The sequence below is a fragment of the Suricata suricatta genome, chromosome 6 (assembly GCF_006229205.1).
Source record: "Suricata suricatta isolate VVHF042 chromosome 6, meerkat_22Aug2017_6uvM2_HiC, whole genome shotgun sequence".
Lineage (NCBI taxonomy): Eukaryota > Metazoa > Chordata > Mammalia > Carnivora > Herpestidae > Suricata > Suricata suricatta.
In genome coordinates this window covers 37,681,457-37,708,220 of record NC_043705.1, presented here as the reverse complement: position 1 = coordinate 37,708,220, position 26,764 = coordinate 37,681,457, and the positions used below count along the sequence as shown (strand labels likewise).

General features: G+C 38.5%; 2 protein-coding genes across 3 annotated transcripts in view; one reads left to right on the top strand and one right to left on the bottom strand.

Annotated features, from left to right (window-relative positions):
- The window catches only part of PLPP1 (phospholipid phosphatase 1), an 81,558-nt gene extending 72,935 nt beyond the window's left edge, over window positions 1–8,623 (top strand). For both annotated transcript variants that reach the window (XM_029942246.1, XM_029942245.1), the window contains exons 5-6: window positions 7,424–7,600; window positions 8,126–8,623. In XM_029942246.1, coding sequence (XP_029798106.1) covers window positions 7,424–7,600; window positions 8,126–8,254 — 306 coding nt within the window. In that variant the 3' untranslated portion in view covers window positions 8,255–8,623. The remainder of the gene's footprint in view (window positions 1–7,423; window positions 7,601–8,125) is intronic.
- Window positions 8,476–26,764, bottom strand: part of MTREX (Mtr4 exosome RNA helicase) — a 109,273-nt gene continuing 90,984 nt past the window's right edge. The window contains exons 23-27 of the mRNA XM_029942242.1: window positions 24,020–24,125; window positions 16,842–16,898; window positions 15,541–15,703; window positions 10,324–10,428; window positions 8,476–8,765 (exon numbers count right to left, since the gene is read on the bottom strand). Coding sequence (XP_029798102.1) covers window positions 8,713–8,765; window positions 10,324–10,428; window positions 15,541–15,703; window positions 16,842–16,898; window positions 24,020–24,125 — 484 coding nt within the window. The 3' untranslated portion in view covers window positions 8,476–8,712. The remainder of the gene's footprint in view (window positions 8,766–10,323; window positions 10,429–15,540; window positions 15,704–16,841; window positions 16,899–24,019; window positions 24,126–26,764) is intronic.

The window sequence follows — 26,764 nt, the reverse complement described above, 5'->3', positions numbered from 1 at the left end:
GCTCCTTTGACCCTTCTCAATGTATATATATGCAGTCAGATAGAAACTTTTACTGAGGGCTCTTCTGTAATGTACAGAAGACAAAATGATTATTTAGAGGGCCTCAGTGGTGTGCCTGCTCTGTGGACACCCAGTTAGGGATATAGGCAGAGGGAAAATTACTGAGATTGTAGTTTGGTCATTGGGTCAGTATGAACTATTAGATGTAAAGTTATAATGAAAAGTTCCGATAAATGTGTTTCTCAGAGACCAAGGCCTTTCTGGAGAAGAAAGTTGGCCAGAGCAGTCGTGCACTGCATTTCATGGACTCTAAGCAATGGAAATATTTACTTGATGTGGATGTAGGCCCTAGATTTTATTTTAGCCCCTGAACACGCAGATGTCTACTGCTTTCCAGCATTCACATTTATATACAACATTTAACCACCTCACCTCCTCTGCCAATTCCTTAGGCAATGACTCATCTTGTTTCCCTAAGCATTTTGGCATCATGGGCCAGTCCCGGATTTGGGTGGAGATGTACAGTCATTTAAATTCTGAGGATGGTTTTTGATAGCCAAAATTTGTCAGGCATTCCTGACACCCAGAGATTAACTTCTACTTTAAAAAGTCTCTTAAGAGAAAATATCCTGACCATTGTTGTTCACCTCTGGCCGGCAGCCCAGCCCTGCCCTTCACCCGGTGCCGGCAGTCAGTCCCCAGGAAAACCACCTAGGTGGGCGGAGCATATGGCAGGGCTTCTTTGCACAATAGCTAGTTTCACTGCTTAGTGATGCCTGTTGAACTAGGCTGAATGCCGAAGATTCCAAATTTACTTGACTGTCCAGGAAAAGAACCATGTTATGAGACTTCTTTTTTCAGTCCATATATATATATGGAATGTATTGGAATATACTAAAGGAATGATACAGTAAATAGTATTTCCCAGCACTGGACTATTGAGCCTGAAATCTCAGATTGCCACGGTCTCTTATGAAATTCCTGTATAAATTACCACAGTGGGGACCCAGGTACCTTAGTGCCTGGGCTTCAGCTAGACCCCCTATCCTGCCACAGAATGTCTTGTGTCTCCGTCTTACCACCCCCATCTCTGTTTGGATAGTGCTGCTCACTTGTCTCAATCTTAGGCTCTTTTTTGATACCACCAGTTTTCCTCAGGATTTGTACATCATCTTACCTGACAGCATGAATTACCTAGCATTGGTGATATGTCACGTTTTCCAAATTGTGAATTAATGCTAAGCTTGGGGCAAGTGAACAGAGCCTAGGAACTACATGGATCCTAATTGTAACGTGGGATTCTACATCTAAATTTAGCAACTCTGTGAATACTACTAAAGATGGTGAAATTGAAGCCTAGAGAAGACTAAACAGAGGTCAGGCTTAGGGTGTTCTCCTGGCCAGATCTGTCTTCAAATGTAGGTGGAACAATATATTGCCTGGCTTAGGCTTCGAAGCTGTGTTTCAAAATAAGTAGAGCAAGGAATATCTCTTTGTGTTTAACATGCTGCTGACATCTAGTTCCAGAGTCAGCAGATTTCAAGAAGATTCAGTTTGTAGTTAGGTTTTGTGGGCCACATGCAGTCTCAGTTGCATCCTTTAAAATGGAAAAAACCGTTCTTTAAAAAAAAAAAAAAAGTTTAGAGAGTGTGATAGCAAGTGGGGGAAGGGCAGAGAGAGAGGGAAAGAGACCATCCCCCGCAGGCTCTGCATTGTTAGTGCGGAGCTGATGTGGGGGCTCGATGCTGCCACGCAGGAGATCACTACCAAAATCAGAAGTCAGACCCAGGCCTCCCGAATGTGAAAACCATCCTTAGCTTGCAAGCTGGCCCTGACTCTACTTTAAAATGGGTGGGGGGAACCTCTCATTTTAAGAATAGGTTATTAAGGAACTCTTCTGATACAACACCATTTGCAGTGAAGTGTTAGAGGATCAAGGAAAGGCAAAATATACCAGCTTCAAAAAATAATTTGGTTAACAATCAGATTTTAAAATAGTAATGTATTTTAATAGAATAGTTAGATCGTTTAATGGAAGCCAAAATTTCTTTTCAGAAATTTTAGGCAACAAAAGGCTCTATTCTACCCTTAGGTATCCTTTGATTATTTTAGTATTACCAAAGTCGTGTCAACATACATTGGATTTCCTTATTATACACAAAAGATGTGTATATAATAATTTTTACCAAAAAAAAGTGTGTACCTTCTAACTTTGTTCCAGTGCGGCCCTATGGCTTGAAAAGTCCTATTTATTTTGACCAGGTCTGCGTGTACCCTACAAAACTATCATGAGGCTCTTGAGTAAGAGAGGTTCAGTGTTGGATTAGGAGGAAGGCCTCTTTGCACTTGTCAGGGAAGCACTGGCTGCCCGCATGCTGGAGTGTCGTCCTACAATCCTCTCTGGGTTTGAATATCTGGTTAAATTGAGCAAATCGATTCCTCTGTCCTGAATGCCTTTATGAATCTCTAATAATATCTCAACTAAGAAGCTCCTCTATTTAAAAAAATATTGGACATAGTAACTTATTTCCATCCCATGTTCAATGGGTTCTTTTGTGAAGAGTAGACACTTTTTTTTTCCCTTGAAGATGCTGGACATTTAACCCTACATAGTGGGCTATGCCCAATCAGTGGTTGTACCTGATGTGCCCTGAGCTCTTGCTCTGACACACTGTCTGGTCAGGTTCAAATAATAGTTCCCCTGCTGCAGAGACAGGGAGGAATAGAGATAGGCCTCACAGGTTTCCTTTTGGGCCCTGAGGCTGATTTCCTCTCCAACAGATGAAAATGGGGGTAGGGAGCAGTGTAAAAGTTAGTTAAGTGGAGGAGGGATCTTCGTTTTTCCCATTAATATTTCTTATTCTCACTTCCTGCCTCCTGCCTTTTTCCTGAATGTGACAGCAGGGGTGACCCTAATGGTAGACTCGGGTGTTAACCTTTAACAAACAGTACTGTTCTGTTTGCTTCTCGGAGTCCCTCCGTGACCAGCTGCACCACGTGCAGGTTACTGCTTCTGCTCTGCCTTTTTTTTTTCCCTCTCTTATTTCTAGTTGTGAACTTTCTACTTTGGAGCTTCCTTCCCAAGAAAGTTGGATCAGGAAGGATCCAGAGGCCTAGAACCTCTTATTCTGCAGGATCCCCCATCTCCCACCAGCTGACTAAAATACCCATTGGGTAGGTCAACTGAGGCCAAATGGCCATGTGCTCAGAGAAGAATCAGAACGGGCCAGAAGAGTGATGGAGATGGGTAGACAAACACTGGGCTTAGGGTAGAGGCTCACACCGTGCAGTGTATGTAGAAAGAAGTCATGGAAATAAATCCCATGCCTACTGCCAGACTTCTCTTGTAATGCGACCTTCAGTAGACATTTATTTGTTCTCATGGGTTTTAATTTTTGTAAGTTCTTCTTGCTGTTGAACCCAGGTGGAGAAACATTATTTTCCTTTTCAATTGACACTTACCTTTTTAAAAAGTGAAATTTCATCACTTGAGTCACAGAATCCAAATTAAAAACAAAACAGAATGGGATTTGGTTAAACACACAGAGGTGGCTGGTAATTAGCTTTTTTATCTTTTGGTTGTAAGCAACGGACTCACTTCGATCTCCCAAAGAAAGAAATGGCTTATAGTAAAGATACACACAGGCTAGAACTAGCCTCCAACCAGGAACGGAACGAAACTTGCTCCATCTCACTGGCCACCTGGCTTTTCAGTGTAGCTGCAACTCTGCTCCATTCTTTGCTGCCACTCTGATCCATGTACTCAGTGGCTTGCTGTCATTGCTGAACCACAGCTTTTAGGTCCTTGTATCCTCTATCCTTCAGGTGCCCTTTTTAGACTTCTGAGAAAAAGAGAACTTCATCCTTCCAGTGTAAATTCCACAGGGAGAAGACAGTGCCGCAGATGTCTGGGTAAGGCCTTTTATAGGTCATCTTCAGTGTCCTCTCAGAAGTGAAGGCAGAGCTGTGTGGTTTCAGTGGGGCTTCCCCTTCAACTGTTGTGGAAAGACAACCCCCGCACCCCCAGGGCAATTTGTAAGACTGCCGCGGAGTCTGTCCAGAGTACAGTGTTGGATTGGAGTGCTGTAGTTCTTCTGAGTTTTACAAGATAAGCAGTGGACATCCTTCCACCAATGTGTGTGTGTGTGTGTGTGTGTGTCTGAAACATTTGTTTGAGAGAGCGAGCAGGGAAGGGGAGGGGGCAGAGAGAGAGAGAGAGAGAGAGAGAGAGAGAGAGAGAGAATCCCATGCAGGGCTGGCTCGAACTCAGGAACCGTAGGAGATAATGACCTGAGCTGAAACAAAGACTTGGATGCTTAACCCACTGAGCCAGCCAGGTGTCCCTGGAATGTGTTTTAGGGCCTATGTGATTGGCATACGCCTGTGTGGTGAGTCTGGGGAAAGGGGGGAGAGAGCGGAGTTTGCAAAAGCCGGGACCTATAGATCCTTTTTATTATCAGCTATGGCATTAATCTATGAGGTCTGTCCTGATAGCTAGTCCTAACAGAACAGTGGTGAGAGCTTCAGATGTTGTTTCTCTAAGGTACTTAGGAATATATTCTTCCCTTGACAGAAACTGTTTTTAAAGGAGCATATACTGTCATCTTTCCTCTTAAAGGACAAGAATTAGAATACAAGGTTATAAACCCACAAAGTCAAAGAATGGAAAAGGAGACAATAGCCAAGAGCTAATAATTTGGGGAAGCAGTTAGATGAGTGGTAGAAGTCAAATCTCTAATGCCTCTAGAGGGTAGGAGCTTAAGAGATCTGTCCTGAAGAACCTGAGAAAGGCTTAGGACATGGAGCCACCAGGAAGATAGCACTGGGTGCTTTGTTGTTGCTACTTATTAAGGAAACACTTTGGCTGCCAACATGGGAGGGAGCTGTCAAAGTCTGGAGTTGTGGGCAGGTGATCCAAGGTCCAAGAAACCCAGTGTTTACCTCTTTGGGGTCTACTGAAATGTAAGATACTTCACAGTGATGACCAGGGTTGTGTACGTAAGTGATGCCTGACCTTCCCAGAGCTACACTGAGTACCCTGGACTCAGGGAAACACAGAGCAGGCAAACTGGAAGCACATTCAATGAGCCAGCATCACCCAGAGCTGAGAATTGTTCTATGACCACAGCCTGTGTGCACACCACAGCCGTTAGTCATCAGAGGAGCCAGAGCCTAGAAGGAGAGCAAGGTTAGGTATATAACCACAATGGAGGGAGCAGGGGGATTCCTAGTAATCCCTCAGGGTGAAATAATTTCTGGGTCCCCACAGATGGGGGTAATAACATCTCTGCTTGGGTAGCTGTGTAAGGAGAGAACTCAGAGGGGTAAGAGTTTCACCTGAAATATATGGGACCTTGAGGACTGATCCATAAATGGTTGTTCATTCTTTCCACAGGGATGTTGAATTTTGTGATAGGCTACCTAGAGTTAAAGTCAGGGTCTTTGGAAGGAAAATACTGTTAGAAGGATTTTAGAATCCTAAGTGAGGAAGAACCTTCAGAATTCTTCATTTCCTTTGGGCTGGAAGCACAAAATAGGACTCAATGGAAGTCATTTTAGAGGTGGTATTGTTTTTTTGCACTATGTCCTTAGTAGAGACAGGTGCGGATCTCCCTAAGATGCATTCACAGAAGGATTGATAATTCATAGGGATTTATTTTTATAGTCTGAAGAACCCAGGCCTTTAACAATGGCATGAAAAGGCAGAAGGCAGCTCTAAGAGCCGGAATAGGGACAGATGGCAGCAGTATCCAAACTTGGCTTCAGCCTCAGTCAAGGGACTACTGTTCTCCTTAAAATAAAAAAACGTTTCTATTTAAGACAGAACTAGTGAGGGGACTCTTACTGGCATGATTATGTCACCAAACTGGCTTCAGTTGCTAGGTGCAACCTTTGACTCAACCAAAACTGACTTTCTTCCCAACTCCAGAATCCTGAGACAGGCTTCTTACTATTTATGATTTTATAGCTTCAACAACAAACGAAAAAGTAAAGGAGGGGCTCTGCAGAAAGCCAGTCGGACTTAAACCAGCTAATGAGTGCAATTCAGCTGAATAACTCATATGTTCTTTTATAACCATATGTTTATACTGTAAAAAACTTGATAAAATTAGATAACCACCGAGTCTTGGCCACCTGCTGAGAACTGAATGCTCACAGCAATGCTTAAAGAGCTGGGAATGGATTGTGAATCTTTCAAATAGGCAGTGCCAATGGGCACAACCAACTTAAATTGTTTTCTGAGGAATGCATTTGATTATTTGAGTCGCAAAATATCAAACAGAATTTTTAAAATATTCTTTGAAGGCACAGTCTTACTAGATTGAAAGGAGACAAAAGAATTTTTGTTTTTTTTAAAAAGAGACCAGATTTGCTTAAAGAAGGTCAAGTGTATAGGGCTGCACCCAAAGTCAAAGGCTGGACGACAGAGAAGAGGGGAAATTCTTGTCTGATTAGTGAAGAGAAAAATCATGGAACTAAAAGGGGACAGGTGCTAATCAAAGAAATGTATTTCATTGTTGGATCAGGACTAAACCAGAACCTCTACTTCTTATTTAGGCAGATGACTATATTATAAATACAGATTATTTACTGGTTGCCCTTTAAAATAACTTGAGGATTGTGGAGCTGTCAAGTAACCTGTTTGAATGAATTAAACCAACGTAATCCCTAGATGGACAGGGCAGAAAACATAATAGCTTGGCCCAGAAGAAAGACAACCCTGTGTTCAGAAAGCTACCAGTTTATCCCAGGACTTGGAACTACTGATAACAGTTGCCTTTCAATCAGAATTATAACACAAATTGCAGGAAAAGGAGCGGTAAACAATTGTTTACAATTTGAAAAATAGTCTACCTAGCTAGATATGGTAATAAATTCTTCTAAAAGCCAAGTTTCTGGGGTACTTTTTGTTTTGCTTTTTTAAAAACAAAAAAATTTTACTGTTTATTTTTGAGAGAGCGAGACAGAGCATCTGAAGCAGGCTCTAGGCTCTGAGCTGTCAGCACAGAGCCTGACAGGGGGCTTGAACCCACACACCATGAGATCATGACCTGAGCCAAGGTCGGGCGCTTCACCAACTGAGTCCCTCAGGCACCCCATGGTCTTTGTTTTCTTAATAACATCACAATGTTCAGGTCATAACCTGAGCTGAAGTCGGACACTTAAGACTGAGCCACCCAGGCGCCTGTTTTACTTTTTAAAAGAATTAACTTTTCAGGTGTAAATGAGGATAAGAATGCTTGCCTGAAGCCCTATTCCACATATAATTTATACTGTTGATTATTCAGTGGTTATTATTAATGGTAATGACTATTAACATTAATGACTGTTAATCATTTTACACACCAACACTTTAGGGGTGTAGTGATACTAAAGTTTCTAGTTGGTATGTTAAACTCTTTCTTCTTACCTTTTCTATTAGCTTTACCTTCAAGCCAGGATGAAGGGAGCCTGGGCAAGACTCTTGCGCCCCACCCTGCAGTTCGGTCTGGTTGCTGCGTCCGTTTACGTGGGGCTTTCTCGAGTTTCTGACTACAAACACCACTGGAGCGATGTACTAACTGGCCTCATTCAAGGAGCTCTGGCTGCAGTATTAGTTGTAAGTATGCAGGGTGGCAGCCTACATCTTGAAACTGGGATAAATAAGTAGAAAACATGTGCCAGTGAAAAAAACTATACAAAGGAAATAATGTGGCTTAGTAATTTTTACTGGGTAAGAACACTGATATTACTAAGTCACGTTAGGATAGACAGCAGATAAACTATGCTGCTTTTCCTAAAAGCAGAGACTTAAAACTACAGGTAGTTTCGTAAAAGGCCGTGCATACAGCGTTTTTGGTTTTTTTTTTTTTTTTTTTGGGGGGTATGAATTGCAGAATACCTTAAGTGTTAACAGAGTAAATATTTACTCAAGACGTAACTAAGCAACTCTCAATTTTAGAAGAACCTCTTAACATTAAAACTTCCTATTGGTCACTAATTTTTTTTTGTGCCCTTTAATGTATACCATTTGTTTATGTTTATTTTTGCCAGCTGCTTGTTAAAACTACATATATGGTTTTTAAACTCAAATTACCTCATTAAATACTTTTGTCCTATTCTAAGTATAACTTGGTCTCTACAGGTAGTGTATGTATCAGATTTCTTCAAGAAGAGACACTCTTTTAAAGAAAGGAAAGAGGAGGACTCTCATACAACTCTGCATGAAACACCGACGGCTGGCAATCACTTTGGGAGCAACCACCAACCTTGAAGGTCGCAGAGTGCTCAGATCAAGCCGGCCTGCTTTCTAAAGGAAACTGATTGCAACCATAAGGCAAGAGGATGCTTTTTCTTCACGGTGTACAAGCCTTTAAGGGACTGCTGCTATACCTCCTGGATGCCCCACGTTACCTGTGTGTACATATATATAAAGTTCCCTCTAACACAATGGTTATCTAATAGCTCTGAGTTCACTGAAAAAAACTTCAAGCCTTTGACTAAAACAATGCCCACCTGTACATTTTTTATTAAAAAAATGTAATGCTTATGTACAAGTGTGTATGTAATATCTGCTTTCTTAGAATGATGCCTGATTTAAACACAATGCATATTAAAATTTTTGAACCTTGAGAGAACCAAATCAGTACTTGTGTAAGCATTTGTATGTAGTCAGCTGTATTCAGACAGGTGGTGAAAAATTTAAAATCCCACAGTCGTCTTGCTGGCTCTTTATAAGTAGAGGCTGGCAGCAAATACAATGTCTCTCTTGATTTTGGTGATTCCTACAAGAAAAGAAAAGATTTAAAATTTTAAGACCACAAAGATCATGATTCCCCTCTGGAGCAGTTTTAACACAACAGTAATGATGATACAAGACCTTCCTGGTCTAAAAGATAGCTGGAAGAGTTCGCAGCCACCTCTGAGAGGAGGGAAACTTAGAACCTTACGACTCTAGACTCTGAAGTGCCCGGTATGTCTCCGAATGTACCTGCAGGAGGGTGGGAAGTGTTCAAACTGTTCACACAGACGTATTACTGAGGGAAGGACTAAACTCTTAAGTTATTTGGCCTAAACACATGAATTTCAGCCGCCATCAGGAGATACTGTATTTTCACTTACATGTGAAATTCTTTCTGGATGAGGGCAGGACAAACAAATTTTATTATTTAAAAAGTTTAGGGGCAGCTGGGTGGCTCAGTCAGTTAAGCATCCAAATTCAGCTCAGGTCATGAAATCGTGACTCGTGGGTTTGAGCCCCGTGTTGGGCTCTGTGCTGACAGCTCAGAACCGGGAGCCTGCTTCGGATTCTGTGTCTCCCTCTCTGCCCCTTCCCTGCTCAGACTCTTGCCTCTCTCTCAAAACAATACATAAACGTAAAAAATAAAATAAAAAGTTTATGTAACTGGACATAAACTCGGGTTGACTTAAATATGTTTCCATATGCTTGATGGGGCATACCTGACTCAGTTTCTGAACATCTCTTCTCAGGACACTTGTTAGCAAGAATCATTAGAGTTGACTATGAGCAACCAACTCAGCGCCAACGTGGCTGCAACTCTTTGATGTTTTAACTCCCACCCTTTCTCTTGGCCAATATTGAGACAGAACAACCCATAAGCATGTTAGACCCCCAGCCCCCCTCAGACTGGCTATCTCTTCATGATCCAGTCTTCGTGCTTCCACCTTGCTAATCAATAGACTGGCCTACAATGCAACAGCAAGAACTGCCTGGGAAACCGAAGCCAGCACACAGTGTTCCTGTGTTCAAAACCTCCAGTAATCATTTTGGGAAACAATCGGGGGCTGAGGGATAAAATGATCATTTCTTTTCTCCTCATACTATTCTACTCACTGCTCACTCTGCTCTCGCCACACTGGCCTCTTGCTGGTGCTCAAGTCTATCAAGCACACAGAAAGGGCCTCAATGCCACCTTCTGAGTGGGGCCCCGAGGACTTCTCATTTATCCCTCAATTCCTATTGTCTCTTCCTTTTTTTCTTCTGTAGATTTATCACCACCTGAAATATTTTAATTGTTGACTTGTTTTCCCTCTCTGCACACCAGAACATAAGATCCATGAAGGTAGGGATTTGTGGGGTTTTTTTACTCAGTGCCATATCCCCTAGTACTTAAAACAATGCCTGGCGCATAATACACAATAATAAATACTTATAAATGATTATATATAAAACCTCAGAACTTCTTCCCACACACACTCTCTATAAGTTTCTTTAAACACTACTAGATGGCCCTCCATGGCATCCCTCTGAAGAGCATCTGAAAAAGTCTGCCTACATTGTGGTCAAGAACTCAGGTCTCACAAGATAGACTGGATACTGACCTTCTGCAAATTTGTTTTCCAGCTCAGTGTTTCCAATGGCTTTCGCTGCCTGACACATCTGTCTAAGCAGTTCTTCCAGGCGCCTCATACAACGAATTATGCTGCCTATAAAGAAAAGGAAACAAATTACTTGTAAAATGGAAATAACCAAAACAGAAGAACTTTGGTTAAGAGGCAAGATAGGAGAACATAGGATGATTAACTAATAGTACTTTAAGGGACTTCCCATCCAGTAAATCAGGTTGCAAACTTGATTGGCTGCCTGGTAGGCACTAGGAAGGATACAAAAAGTTTAATTTCCCATCCTTGACTAATGCTACAGAGTCATGGACTTATAATGTCTTGACAATTGCTCCTATTCAGAAATAATGTAAACGCCCCGCGAGCAGGGGGGAGAGCAGCTTTGGTTGAAGGCCAGCAAAGACAACACACAACCAGGGTCTATTAGGAATGAGGAGGTCTCTGTCGCTGAGCCACAGGGGAAGACCACTGAGGCAGCGCAGAGAAGTCTGACAGACTTCAGCTACTCAAGGACCTGGAGTGTGGCCTACTGAGGTATTTGGATACCATACTGTGAAGAGAATGCAGAGTTTTTAAAGTTTATTTTGACAGAGAGAGGACAAGCAGAGGAAGGGCAGAGAGAAGACAGAATCCCTAATGCATATCAAGAAACAGTAGTAAAAATTGGGAAGTAGGATCTAGTCAGATAATTGGGTCCATTTTCTGAAAGTCACTGGTAATTTGTAGTAATTTCAACAAAATGAGACAACACATGTCCCCAGCAGAGCAGGAAAGAGAAATGCAGCAGGTACTTGACACCCCGTGTCCACTGTCCCTGGAAGTGGAGAGATGATGGATTACATTTCGGCTGTGCCATTTACTACAAGAGGGACTATAAGTAAGGAGTGACTTCTTTGTGTGTGGTAAAAATATTCTCAAAATAGATTGTGATTACCCTTGTACAGCTCTGAATACATTAAAAACCGCTAAATAATACTCTTAATTAAAAGGGTGGATTTTATGTTCCATGAATTATAAGCTCAATATCAAGTTCTTTCTGGAATGGTGAAGTAAATCGGAGTTTAAAATTTAAAGGTCAGTGACACTGAATTGGACATTTAAAATGGTGAATTTTATTTATATTTTGTCACAATTTAAAAAAAGCAGTGATTAGTAAGAAGTCAATTTGCTTCCTACTCTAGACCCTGGCCTACGGCAACCATTACTCTACGTCCGACATTTCATGTAAGTGTAATTATGCAATAGGTGCCTCTGTCTGCCTGCTTTTACCTAGAACTGTAAGGGTGTTCAAATTCATCCATATATTAGTATTCAGTGTTTCATTCCTTTTTATAGCTGCTACTACATTATATCGATATACCACAGTTTAACTATTTATCGACTGATGGACATCTGGACATACATGCTTTATTAAAAAACAATTTTGTAATCATCAGGTTCATCTGGTTCTTGAACAAAACGGTATGATTCTCATTGAGGATGGAAAGTAACACCTTTCTCTGACCAGTATTTCTACCTCCAGCTTTCTGGTATTCCACGTGGTTGCCCATAGTTCACATACTGAATCTGATGTCATACTCCCATGTAGGTGGTTTTAATGAGTCTGACCTGAGGTTAGGATCACAAATGTATTTTCCTGCAACTGTTTACCATGGGACTGCAGCTGAGACCAAACCCTTTCCGGAGGGTAGAGACTGCTGCTAACAGTGCACCAGGAACAGTACTGATCCCCACCTGGGTCTCAGTAATTATTCACCAAATGCTTAACAATCAAATACTAATTTCTAAGTAATTTAGTACTAAAATTTTTCCAAGAGTGAAACAGACATGATACATGTTAATAAATGTCACTCTATTATTATTAGCAAAAATATTTCAAGAACAAACCTACTGGAAAATCCCTAAAGAGAGTGATGTTCCCTGACCTAGGGAAGGGTAAAACTATGCCAGTGGAAAGGCAAGAAGAGCATGTAGTAGAGGTAGAGTGTGTGAATGCACTACACAGCATTTGTTTTAAAAACTTGTAACAGGCAGAAGTAAACACTTTCAAGTGATAGCACGTCATTAGGAAACCTCCTGTGACAAAGTGAAGGTCAAGTCCTTCATGCACAGTGAAGAGTACAATATTGTTTTTATATAGACAAATAAAATTTAAGGGCTCTGAAAGCGTACAATGGATCTATTACATGGAGTCGTAGACTGAAACACTAAACTGTAGCCCCTACATATACTGTTTTAAATTGCTCTTCCAATTTAATTTGATAGAAATAAGAAAAAAAACCATTCTATCATTTTGTTTTCAGGGTGATAGATAAGGAAATAATTATTTCTACAAAGTCTTCAAATTTCCTCCACTGAATCACAGTGTAAACAACTCTCGCATTAGGCATCCTTCAAACACATGGTATCCATTCATTACAATGTTAACCTGTGCCAGTTAATGTTTGAGAAATAGGTAAAACTACTCGTGTAATGACATGAAAGGATCACTTATTTTCATACAAAAAAAGAATTAGGAATCTAATAACAACTATGTTTTGAGCAAAGTGCATTTTAAAGTTCCAATGCAAACATTTCCCATACAAGACACAATGTACTATTGGTTAGAACTCTGGTTACAGTATTTTCCCAATCATATAAAGCATGTTACAATAACAAGATGAGAGAATGTCTATTCTGAAATGGAAGAACTAACAGCAGAGTTAAAAAAAAAAAAAAAAAGCAGGCAGGGGACGCACAGCATGCTGAAAAAAGGATAGACTTTCCTAAGTAAATCAAGGTTCTCAGTTATTGTTTTTGCTTTTTACTTACGTTTTATTTTTAAGAGTTAATACAGTACATCCCAATTTTACAAAGAAAAAGCATAGCTGATATAATGGCATCCAGGCCAGAAAACATGAAGACTACACTGATATTAGACCCAACTTCAAGTTATAGTTATAAACTGAATTCCACAGATTTTCAAACTTAGATTTCTCACACAAACTGTGATGTACAAATAGCCCCAAGGAATTGAAAAGGGGCAAAATAGATTTCAGGAATGCAGGTATGCTCTGGAAGATGACTAACTGTCTTCAATTTTAGCAGTTTCAGATCTCGGATACTGCGATCATTCTTCCATTTCAGTACAAAGAACATAAAAATAATCCATAATTTTATAGGGCTCCCCAGATTCACAGGTCTGTTGCTCCATGATCTTTCTTCAAACAAAACAAATGACTCTCAGCTATGAACCACTATTATGTCATTGTGTCTGACTTCTCAGAGAAGCAGATATTCTATAAATAATGAGCTTAATAGCTTGGAATTATGTAGGCACAGAACAGTCATTAGTTTCATTCTTATGTTCCGAAAAGATGCCAGACTAAAGAGAGGCGGTGCTGTACGGCACCTTTAGCCGCACAAGCTGCCACACACCTACCAAGTTTCCTGTGCGTTACCCAACGTTCACAAGTGAAGGGAGCGTCGTGATTCCCTCTGCTCACATCCTCAGCTACTGCTACCTACCATGAACTGTTATATATACACCTTCTTACCATTCCTACAAGCATGAATTGTCACGGGATGGAGATGGTACAATCTAGGTTAGGACTGAAGACATCTCCATATCTGAAAATCAAGGATAAGGCATTATGCTGCTTAGATGAAGTTAGAAACTACCACGTGACTCGTACTCACAGAGGCAGAGGTTTACATCCTAGTGCCATCATATACCACACCTCCATGACCTTGGGAAAATTACTTTTTAAAAACTCAGCTTCCCTGCACAGAGCAGAAATAATATCTACCCTCAGTTACCATTTTGGTGATTAGCTCTAAATTATATAAAGTGCTTATTAGCACAATGCCTGGCACACAAGAGTCACTTGATAAATAATGGCTCCAGTAACAGAATGCAGTACTCAGAGCAAGATTCTGGAATCACATTACCAAATGATCCTTTAATGGAAGCTTAGAAATAAACTTTATGGCACCATGTAACAAGACATAATAATAAAAAATACTATAAACTCCAACATTTAAAAACTTAAAACCCATAAAGATCAATGTAGTAAAGGCTCGCAGTTGAAAATTTTAATATTCTGTTGCAAAGATGTTTGACCGATGCATCATAAATATCAACAATTCACTGATTAATAGTCTTCAATAAAAAAATTAAAAAACATATAATATTGGATGTGCCAAAATATATTTCTGTCAAAAACAATTAAAAACAGTCGCATTTAAAATATAATAATCTCTATTAAGTGCAAGCTCATTTACTTTCATTTTTAAAGTTTACTGTAAATCTCTAATTTGATAAATACCATTCACCGTATCAACATAAGCCAATATTTTTGAAATTAGTAAGACATTTCTAAACCAGTCTTTTTTTATATACTGTGGGCTTTTTTGCTTCTTGTAATTATTATTTCTTTCATATTCCCTCTGCCATTTTTTCATTTAAAATTTCTATTCAGTTGAGTAACAATTATTCTTCAGTCTTTTAAAACTCTGCCTATTAATCTGATTCATGCTGAACTAACATTTGACTGAGGCCAAGTTTGTTATTAGAAATGCAATGATGGACAGCATTTTCAGCTCTTTTAATGGAATTAATATAGCAAACCTCTGGTTACTACCAAGCAAATAAAACCAAAGAGTAAAACAAAAACTAAAACAAAAAACCCACACAAATATGACTTAGTAGGTTCATCTGTTGATCTGTGATGGCCTTACCATTCCATTTTATTACCAAAAATTAAAAACATTAATCTTGTTGGGATGCCTAGGTGGCTCAGTCTGTTAAGCATCTGACTCTTGAGTTCAGCTCAGGTCATGATCTCGTGTTCATGAGATTGAGCCCTGCATCAGGCTCCATGCTGAACGTGGAGCCTAAGATTCTCTTTCAAAATAAAAAGTAAAGTAAAATTTTATTCTTGTTTAGTTAAAACACTGCCATCTGGAGTACCTATTTCCTATTAAAAGGAATTTATGCAGGGGCAGTTGCGTGGCTGTCAGTTAAACATCCAATTTTGGCTCAAGTCATGGATCTGTGAGTTCAAACCCTGCATTGGGCTCTCTGTTGTTAACACAGAGCCCACTTCAGATTCTCTGTCCTCTCTCTCTGCCCCTCCCACACTTGTGCGCTCTCTCTAAAATAAATATTAAAAAAAAAAAGAAGAAGAAATGTATGTATATAGGGTTTAAACATACCTTCAAAGACATCTGTCATTTTGCAGATATGAGCAAATGTAGCTCCAGTTGCCCAGGTATATACTACATCCATTAAGTGAGGTTTGAATGAGCTTAGGTAAGTTTCTTCATCAATTTCCAATTTGGCTTCTGCCGAAACTTTTGCAATTCTTTTAGCACATTCCTTTGAAGATAGAAGATTTACTTAGTATTTCTTCCTTCTGACCTGTCATATACGTTTTTTTCTTTAGGTTTCAAAAGCCAGAATTCTACAAGGTCCCTTTTTCTTCCTAGGTTCATATGCCCACAATTTGGATATTCTGTGCTTTTAAGAAGCTACAGTGCTTTTTCCACTGATAAGTGTCACATGATAAAATTTCCCTGTTACACTGATGTAATTAAGAAATATATCATGAGTGTGTTTTTCACCCAGTTATACCTTTTCTATATTAAAAAAGAAACCAAACTCTTCACTAAAGTTATTCAAGAGTAGCACTGAACTAATCTCTAAGTATTTTATTAACAACCAAAAACCCCAAAGATATCAATAACAAAACAGATTTAGAAAAACACAAATCCTATGGCAAAAAATGCTTTTCCCCAACAATGCTTTAAAAAATGTAACTCTTGATTTTATTTTTTCCCCACAATGAGAAATTTAGATTCATCTTTTCCTCCTGGGTAATAAAAATGGTCAAAAACAAGTCCTATATAAACTTCCCTGTTCTGGAAGTTTAAATTTAATAACAGGGATGTTAAATGTTCTACTTAAGAGGCTTTGTTATGATTCACTTTTCCTCTTTTGCAGTGTCATATAGTTCATCTTTCCTTGTCTTTCTGTCTCATGTTGAAAAAGTAGATAAAAACAGTTCATCACCAGAAAACAAAACACACAATTACTAAAAGCTACTGTAGCTTTGAGGACCCATGGATAATTAATTTCTGAGGATAAAACATATTTTAAAACTTTGTTGTAAATTAGAATGGTTAAACAATACAAAAAAATTAACTAAATCCCAGTCCATCAAGATGCCATTCTTAACACCAAGGAAAACAATGCAGGCACGGAGTTGCTGGATCTAGCCTATCTACATTATTCTGGGTTAAGTCTGCACTCACAGCAACTCGATAAAATTTATTACACTGGTGGGGGAGAATGTTTAATAGCATTTAATAGCATTAAGTAACAAGACTAATATCAAGTGACAATATTTAATCCAGAAGGAAGTGGTCACTGGAATGATAAATACTAAGATTAGACTATGAACAATGTTTATTTTACATATTCTATTCATAAAATATGCAGTTCAAGAAATTCCTACCTGCATTTGACGAAGTGGTCCTGCTAACTGCTCAGTTAATTTAGGCATCTCACTTGACTATGAAAGAAAAGGATAAAACCCAAGCTTAAAATGCAGTATAAACTTACTGCTATAACAAAGAAAACAGCACTTTCATGATATCCATCAATATCAAATTATAAGATCCTAGTTCACAGCACTTAGAGTTTCTAATCACCTTAGTTGATGTAAGCAACCTTTCAACCTAAATTATAATGTTGTTATATTTCAGAGGAAAATATCACACTGCTAAATTTAAAATTTACTATTTTCTGTGGCCACAAATGGAACGAAGGGAGAGGAAATATGAACATGCACAGTCATTTAGTTACACCAAAATTATTATAAGCAATTTTATCACAGTTGGATTTTGAAATAGTTTTGGCTTCTAGAGAACTGAAAATCTGGGATAAAGAACATTAAGTAGTGCCCTCAATTTTTATGTTACCCAGGTATTTCTAGCTCTGTAACTAAGTAGAAGCTAGTTAAAAATTTAGTCCGAGTTGTAGTGTTCTTAATATTGCCTTCCCACTAACGAAAAGTTCATCACTTGTTTTCAGTTAGGATAATAGGAGTTTCAGGCCTATTACTAACTGGGCAAATGAACTTGGACAGTGGTTTGAATTCTGCATGTTCGTTTCCTACCCTGTCAAATAAAAGGTCAGCTCTTGAAAACCTACAGCCTCACACAAAAATAAATTACAAGAATGGTATCCATATATGTGTGAGACAGGATTTAAATTATATGTAATTTTTTTTAAAAACCTATTATAATTTCTTTGTAATAGTTATGCCTTTACTTTAAGCATCAGTATTTATACAACACTGGTTTTGTTTTGCATACCGTATGTATTATTATGTATTGCATATCATATGTATTACTATAAACTAGATTTTATATATTATACCTGTCCAAATTTTTTAAAAATGATTAATGGGGTGCCTGAGTGGCTCAGTTGGTTAAGGATCGGACTTTGGCTCAGGGCATGATGTCATGGTTTGTGAGTTCAAGCCCCTGCAGTGGACTTGGCATTGGTGGTGTAGAGCCTGTTTAGGATTCTCTCTCTCTCTCTCTCTCTCTCTCTCTCTCTCTCTCTGCTCCTCACCTGCTTGCATGTTCCCTCCCTCCCGCCCTCTCTCTCTCTGTCTCAGAATAAATGAATAAGGATAAGAAAAGAAAATGGCCAAGGTGAATTCAGCATCTCAGTTTAATAGTGAACTCAAGATTGCTTACCATCTCTGATACTGTGTTCATGACTGATGAACAGTTATGGACTACTTCCTCTATGGTCATTATAATTAGAAGGCACTGGTCCTGACACATGTAAGCTAAGTGTGATTTCACCAATGCTCTCCCAACAAAATATATACACAATTTACTCCATCTCTGCTTTAAGTCTCAATTCAAATTTCACTCCATTGATGAGGCCTTTACTAATCACCTTGTTTAAAATAGTAACCCAATCCCCATGATGTCTATCTGCCTCCTCTGCTTCACATTCCTTTAAAACGCTCATCACCACTTGACATAATCTGTATTTTTTTTTGATTACCTTCATTTACTAGCATACAAATATCAGGAAAGCAAAAATTACTACTGTATCTCTAGTGCTTAGATCTGGGCATTGCACACAGTGGGGGCTTAAGATATATTTATTGTTTGCTATTTATATGATAAAGATTGCATTTAATATTTAAGTTACTTTTAACATAAAAAATGTAGGGACATAGTTTTAGGAAGAACACATTTCTAAAAAGAAGTGAGCATATTAAGCAGACTTGTTCATATTAGTAACAAGTATCTTGGTTTTTATCTGGCTTGAAAACATTCATTTAAAAATATCAACATTTTATGTGATTTCTGGCATAATTTTCCATTTTCATATTCAAAGGCAACACCACAAAAACTGATGATACTACATATTACACAGCGTGGTTTCACTGAACAAATCTTAATTAACCACATATAGTGACATCTTTCCCCCCAAATTTAAGAATTATGGGTTAGTTAAAGTACAACTCCTTTGAAGGGGAAACATACTTGGGCTCTCAGAAAACAGCACTTTTTGAGTACCACGCTAAAAAAAAAAAAAAAAAAAAAAAGCAAAAGCAAAAAATCAGCAATAAGGCAGTTGGACACAGGCAGAAATGCAGCAATCACAGTCAAAACTTAGGTCTCTTCAAAGAGAATGTGACACATACTTTTAACAATTATCTTGGAAATTAATGTAATATAAAAACAAGAGTCAAACATAGTATTTTATAAAGTAATACATTACTCATATGCAAATTACTTCACAGGTGCATAGAAGGCACTCTCAGAGGAAAAAAAGAGTTTTTGGATTATTGTCCTATTCGTAATCATTGCCACACTAGTTGTAATTCTCATCAATAATCAGGGAGCTGAGAGAAAAGCACCTACTTAAGTCAACAAGTAATATATTTGATCTGCTTCATAAATAAGGAAATAATTAAGAGATCAATGGCAGAATGGAAAAAACAATTTGTCTTAGCAATTTACTTGAGCAAACCAGGCAATTAGAGAGGAAATTAAAAATATATGGAAACAAATGAAAATGAAAATACAACAATCCAAACTCTCTGGGATGCAGCAAAGGCAGTCCTAAGAGGAAAGTTCATTGCAATCCAGGCCTACTTCAACAAACTAGAAAAAGCGCAAACTCAAAATCTGAGCACCTAAGGAAACTTGAAAGGGAGGAGCAAGAACACCCCAACCCCAGCAAAAGAAGAGACATAATAAAGATCAGGGCAGAATTAAACAAGATAGAATCCACAGAAACAATTGAACAGATCAATGAATCCAAGAGTTGTTTTTTTTTTTTTTTTTTAAATAAAATTGATAAGCCTCTAGGTAGGCTCTTCAGAAAGAAAAGAGAACACCCAAATAGACAAAATGATGAAGGAAAATGGATCTATTACAACAGATCCCTCAGAAATACAAGCAAGCATCAGAGATCACTATGAAAAATTATATGCCAACAAACCCATCAATCTAGAAGAAATGGACAAATTCCTAAACACACATGCACTACCAAAATCCAAACAGGAAGAGACAGAAAATCTGAACAGACCCATAACCAGTGAAGAAATTGAATCCGTTATCAAAAATCTCCTGACGAATAAAAGCCCAGGGCCGGATGGATTCCCAGGGGAATTCTGCCAGACATTTAAAGCAGAGTTAACACCCATCATTCTCAGGTTATTCCAAAAAACAGAAATGGAAGGAAGACTTCCAGACTCATTCTATGAAGCACAGATCACTTTGATTCCTAAGCCAGACAGAGACCCAACAAAAAAAGAGAACTACAGGCCAATATCCTTAATGAATACAGATGCAAAAATAGTCAACAAGATACTAGCAAATCGAATTCAACAGCATATCAAAAGAATTATCAATTATGATCAAGTGGGATTCATTCCTGGGTTATAAGGCTGGTTCAATATTCACAAATCGATCAATGAAAAAACCATATGATCCTGTCGATAGATGCAGAAAAGGCATTTGACAAAATACAACATCCCTTCTTAATAAAAACACTTGAGAAAGTCAGGATAGAAGGAACTGACTTAAACATCATAAAAGCCATTTATGAAAAGCCCACAACTAATGTTATCCTCAAAGGGAAAAACTGAGAGCTTTCCCCCTGAAATCAGGGACACGACAGGGATGTCCACTCTCACCACTGCTGTTTAACATAGTGCTGGAAGTCCTAGCATCAGCAGTCAGACAACAAAAGGAAATAAAAGACATCAGAATCGGCAAAGAAGAAGTCAAACTTTCGCTTTTTGCAGATGACATGATACTCTACATGGAAAACCTGGCAGACTCCACCAGAAGCCTTCTAGAACTGATCAATGAATTCAGTAATGTTGCAGGCTACAAAATCAACATACAGAAATCAGCTGCATTCTCATACATCAAAAATGAAGCAACAGAAAGAGAAATAAAAACTAATCCCATTCAAAATTGCACGAAAAACCATAAAATACCTAGGAATAAATCTAACCAAAGATGTAAAAGACCTGTATGCTGAAAACTACAGAAGACTCATAAAGGAAATTGAAGAAGACAGAAAGAAATGGGAAAACATTCCGTGCTCATGGATCGGAAGAATAAACATTGTGAAAATGTCATTATTACCCAAAGCAATCTACACATTCAATGCAATCCCCATCAGAATTGCACCAGCATTCTTCTCAAAGCTAGAACAAACAATCTTAAAATTCGTATGGAACCACAAAAATCCCTGAATAGCCAAAGTAACATTGAAGAAGAAAACCAAAATAAGAGCCATCACAATCCAGACTTTAGCCTCTACTACAAATCTGTCATCATCAAGACAGTATGGTATTGGCACAAAAACAGACACATAGACCAATGGAATAGAATAGAGAGCCCAGAACTGGACCCACAAGTGTATGGCCAATTAATCTTCGACAAAACAGGAAAGAGTATCCAATGGAAAAAAGACAGCCTCTTCAACAGGTGGTGTTGGGAGAGCTGGACAGCAACATGTAGAAAAATGAAATTAGAACTCTTTCTTACACCATTCACAAAAATAAACTCAAAATGGATAAAGGACCTGAATGTGAAACAGGAAACCATAAAAACCCTAGAGGAGAAAGCAGGAAACAGCCTCCTTGACCTCAATCACAGCAATTTCCTCCTTGACACATCCCCCAAAGGCAGGGGAATCAAGAACAAAAATGATCTATTGGGACCTCATCAAGATAAAAAGCTTCTGCACTGCAACGGAAATAAAAAAAAAAAAAACTTACAGGCAACTGACAGAATGGAAAAAGATAGTAGTGAATGGCATATCAGATAAAGGGCTAGTATCCAAAATCTACAAGGAACTCACTAAACTCCATACCCGAAAAATGAATAATCCAGTGAAGAAATTGGCAGAAGATCTGCACAGACACTTCTCCAAAGAGGACATCCAGATGGCCAACAGGCACATGAAATGATGCTCAGCGTCACTCAGCATCAGGGAAAGACAAATCAAAACCACACTGATACCACCTTACACCGGTCAGAGTGGCTAAAATGAACAGATCAAGAGACTACAGATGCTGGTGAGGATGTGGAGAAACGGGCACCCTCCTACACTGTTGGTAGGAATGTAAACTGGTGCAGCTGCTCTGGAAATCAGTGTGGAGGATCCTCAAAAAACTATCAGTAGAACTCCCTTATGACCCAGCAATAGCACTGCTAGGGATTTATCCAAAGGATACAGAAGTGCTGATGCATAGGAGCACATGTACCCCAATGTTCATAGCAGCACTGTCAACAATAGCCAAATCATGGAAAGAGCCTAAATGTCCATCACTTGATGAGTGGATCAAGAAGATGTGGTATATATACACAATGGAAAACTATATGGCAATGAGAAAGAATGAAATCTGGCCATTTGTAGGAAAGTGGATGGACCTCAAGGCTGTCATGCTAAGTGAAATAAGTCAGGCAGAGGACAGATACCATATGTTTGCACTCATCAGTCTAACAGGAGAAACCTAACAGAGGTCCGCAGGGAGGGGAAGAGGGAAAGAGAGTAGGGGAGAGAGAGGGACACAAATCATGAGAGACCACTGAATACTGAAAACAAACCGAGGGCTGAAGGGGGAGGGGGAGGGAGAGAAGGGGGTGATGGTCATTGAGGCGGGGCACTTGTGGGGAGAACTGGGGGTTATATGGAAATCAATTTGATAATAAACTATTATAAAAAAATAATAAAAATAAACCAATTTACTTGAAAGTTGCACTAACTGTATATAGTAAAATGTCTTCTAAAATACGGATAGCAATATTCTTTTTAGAAGGCAAATGTCTTTGTCTTAGTATTTTGTCCATTTCATCCACCATGAATAAAGTTTGAAATGTAAAACATGCATTTTACTTTTTAAAACAAATCATACTGTGGGGTAAAGGGTAGGGGGCACCTGGGTGGGTCAGTCAGTTAAGCATCAGACTTTGGCTCAGATCCTGATCTCACAGTTTGTGGGTTTGGGCCCCAAATCGGGCTCTGTGTTGACAGCTCAGAGCCTGGAGCCTGCTTTGGATTCTGGGTCTCTCTTTCTCTGCCCCTCCCCTGCTCTCTGTGTCTCTCTCTCTCTCAAAAATAAACAAACATTAAAAAAATTAAAAAACCCCAAATCATATTGGTTTTTGGAATAAAGTACAAGACTGATTCATGTTCTTGTGGTATGCCACCTAACACTTGTTTTTTAAGAGCTGTTGAAAGAGGAAAATGCTTGCTAAACCAGCAAGCAGAATCCTAGACCCACTACCTCAAACACTATCTATGAAGATTTTAGCCTCTAGGAGGATCAGCTATTTCAAATTTGTTCTCCATTATTGGGAGGAAAAATATTAATTTAACCTCCTTTCATTTTCACTCTTTCCCTCCTTTTATTTTCATTCATTCATCTTTCTTTCCAGGACTATCTGTGACCAGACCAGATCTTCAAACAATGCACTGGGTTATACAACAAATTTATTTATTTTTTAATGTTTATTTGTGAGAGAGAGCGAGCGAGCAGGGGAGGGACAGAGAGAGACACACAGAAACCAAAGCGAGCTCCAAGCTCTGAGCTGTTAGCAAAGAGCCCAAAATGAGACTTGAACTCATGAACCGTGAGATCATGACCTGAGCCAAAGTTGGATGCTTAACCGACTGAGCCAACCAGGTGCCCCACAAATTTAAAACTTAGAGTTTGATTAATGACTACCTAGAAATAAAATCCTATTTCACTCTCCTGTCTGATAATATGTATTTATTTAATGCTCTTTTACTGTATTTCTGTGGAGTAGATTTTTTTATGTTTATTTTTGAGAGACAGGGAAAGAGAATGAGCAGGGGAGAGGCAGAGAGAGAGAGGGACAGAAGATCGGAAGCGGCTCTGCTCCAGCAGAGAGCCTGATGCAGGGCTCAAAGACACAAACTGTGAGATCGTGACCTAAGCTGAAGTCAAATGCTTAACTAACCCAGCCACCCAGGTTCCCCAAGAAGTGTTGATTTCTAATTAACATTGCCCACATGTAAATAGGAAATATTTCATAATTTAAAATATCCATAACTATGAAGTTACAGGATATATGAATTAATAAATAAGGTGTGTTAAATCTATTAACTCACATTCTCTTGAAACACGAAGCAGCTTAGTAGTGCCGTTGCCTGTTCTGCAGACAGGTCATTGAAAAGACCATTAAACATCATCTCAGTCAGGAGGAGCTCATCAGCACTAGATAACCATAAAAGAGAGGATAAATTCCAAATCACAATATAAAAATACACATATGTATACATACATGCTTAAAACCTAAGAAGTTGTTTTTTTTTTTAATGTTTATTTATTTTGAGAGAGAGAGAGGGAGGGAGGGGAGGAAGAAGCGAATCCAAAGCAGGCTCCGAGCTGTCAGCTCACAGCCAGAAACAGGGCTCAGTTTCATGAACAATGAGCTCATGACCAGAGCCAATTAACAGGAGTCGGATGCTGAACTCACTAAGCCAGGTGCTCCAAAATGTAACAAGTTTTAAAATAAAGCGTATTATTTCACCATGATAAGTAATCAATGAGGAATGACAAAGATTTAAGAAAATGGCAGCTCTTTATATTCATCAACTTATCAATAATAAATCTAAAATGGGAATTTCATGTAAAAATCCCATTCTAGCAAACACCAAAATGCAAACATTTATGGAAATAATTTCTTAATTCTCAGTATACCAAAAAGAGTCATCAGCATTTTTTCTCTGCGTCCAGGGATCCATTTAATTGCTTTTAAGTTATTAAACAAATAATATATAACACAAAGGGATAATAAAAAACAACTTCAGTAGAAATCTTGATTAGAACGTACCCATAGTAGACACACATTTTATTCCAGTTCCCCAATGTTGAGAATGTGTATAACCCAGATGGGCAATGGCCTTTAAATGCTAAGAACTGCTGCTCATCAACTGTCATCCACAAATCTGGACTATATCCACGTAGTATATACAATTCCAAATTTCAAATACATCCCTATAAGGTACTAGCTCATCATCACTTCTGTTTTCTTTTCCTTTACTTAACATTATCAAAATATACTACTGACCGCAGATTTTAAATACATGTCTTTTAAAGATTGTAGTTTATCTTTATTTTTGGTTACTTCTTGAATCAAAATATATAATTTTTAAAATTTTTGACAAGTTGTAATTCTGTTGAAGAGAGGAAGGCTATCCTCTTTGCTGCATAATTATAGTCCAATGTTTTCATATTCTGGTTTATATTATAAAGATAAGAATAATGGGGGTCCCTGGGTGGCTCAGTTGGTTAAGCATCCAACTTTGGCTCATGTCACAATCTCATGGTTCATGAGTTCGAGTCCCATGTCAGGCTCTATGCTTGATGGCTTTGGAGCCTGGAGCCTGGTTTGGATTCTGTGGCTTCCTCTCTCTCTCTCAAAAATAAATAACCATTAAAAAAAAAAAAGACTGGAATAATCCAACAAATTTTTTTTTATCTCTCCAACTTTTTCTTGATGATTTCCTTGTATTTACAACTGTCTTCAGTATTTTACCACATAAAAACCATATCAAAAACAATTTAGCAAACCAGTCATAAAACATCAAAGACTATTTGTTATAAATCCTTCTAGTAGAATGAGATGATCCAAGTTCTTAGCAGAAAGCATTACATAACTCCTTCTTGAGCAGAAAGTAAAGTAAGTAAGAATCTTAATATTTTCTTTCTGTCCTTAGAGACCTGTTATTCCCTTATTGATTCTTGAATTTGAGAACTTACCTATAGTCTAAGGTTTTTGCTTATATGATTAATTTCACTATCATCACTATGTCTCCTGATTTGTCTGATAACTGCAAAATATCTTTCTTGTTTTCTCTATGCCATCAGGGATGGAAAACAAAAAATGATAAATTTTCAACTGTGTTCAAAGGAAGCTACAAAAGCCAACAAAGACAGTGTCTCTAGAATTCTGTAATCAAGGTTCCATAAACTATCTTACATTTATAAAACATTAACTGTGAGGGTGTTGACTCTATTTTTAATGTTTATTCACTTCTGAGAGAGAGTGTGACAGAGTGTGAGTGGGGGTAGGGAAGAGAGGGAGACACGGAGTCTGAGGCAGGCTAAAGTCCAAGCTGTCAGCATAGAGCCTGATGCAGGATCATGACCTGAACTGAAGGGAGGATGCTTAATGATTAAGCCATCCACGCACCCCAGGTATTAACTCTATTTTAAAAAAAATAAGCAAACTTTACTTTCTGACTTCTAAAAAAGGATAAAGTCTCTAATTATCAATCTTTAGAAGTAATTTTAACTGTTCAAAAGTAAAGTTAAAAACTAAATTTGGGCTCCTGATGGTAAAACGAGAGTTAAGTCAAACAAAGAGGACAATAAAAATAAGGCAAGACTACTTGGAGGAACTACATATGTATACTACATATACACACTACTAAGGCAGACAAGAAAGATTACTAGATCACAGGAGAGTGATCTAACAGGCTATACACGCAATTATGTAAAAAAAAAGGGGGGGGGTGAGGAGCTCAAAATAAGACTGGAGAAATTCACAGCAAGTTTCATAACATCTAGGAAAAATATGCAGGAATTTGCAGGATTTGGGGTGGGAGTGAGGGAAAGGTCATGCTAAGATAAAGAAATATGTGTGGGATGTGGCTACAGCGGAAGGACAACAACACACTAAATTATGACATTTATTCTAAAAGCATTAGGGAATAACTGACAAACTTTTACTAAAAGGACAGGACAGGATTTGTGCTTTGGAAAGAATACTCTGAAAGCAGTATAATGGAATGGGTTAGAAGCACTCAACATAGAGAGCAACAAAAAGAAGGGCTTCTATAGTACTCTAG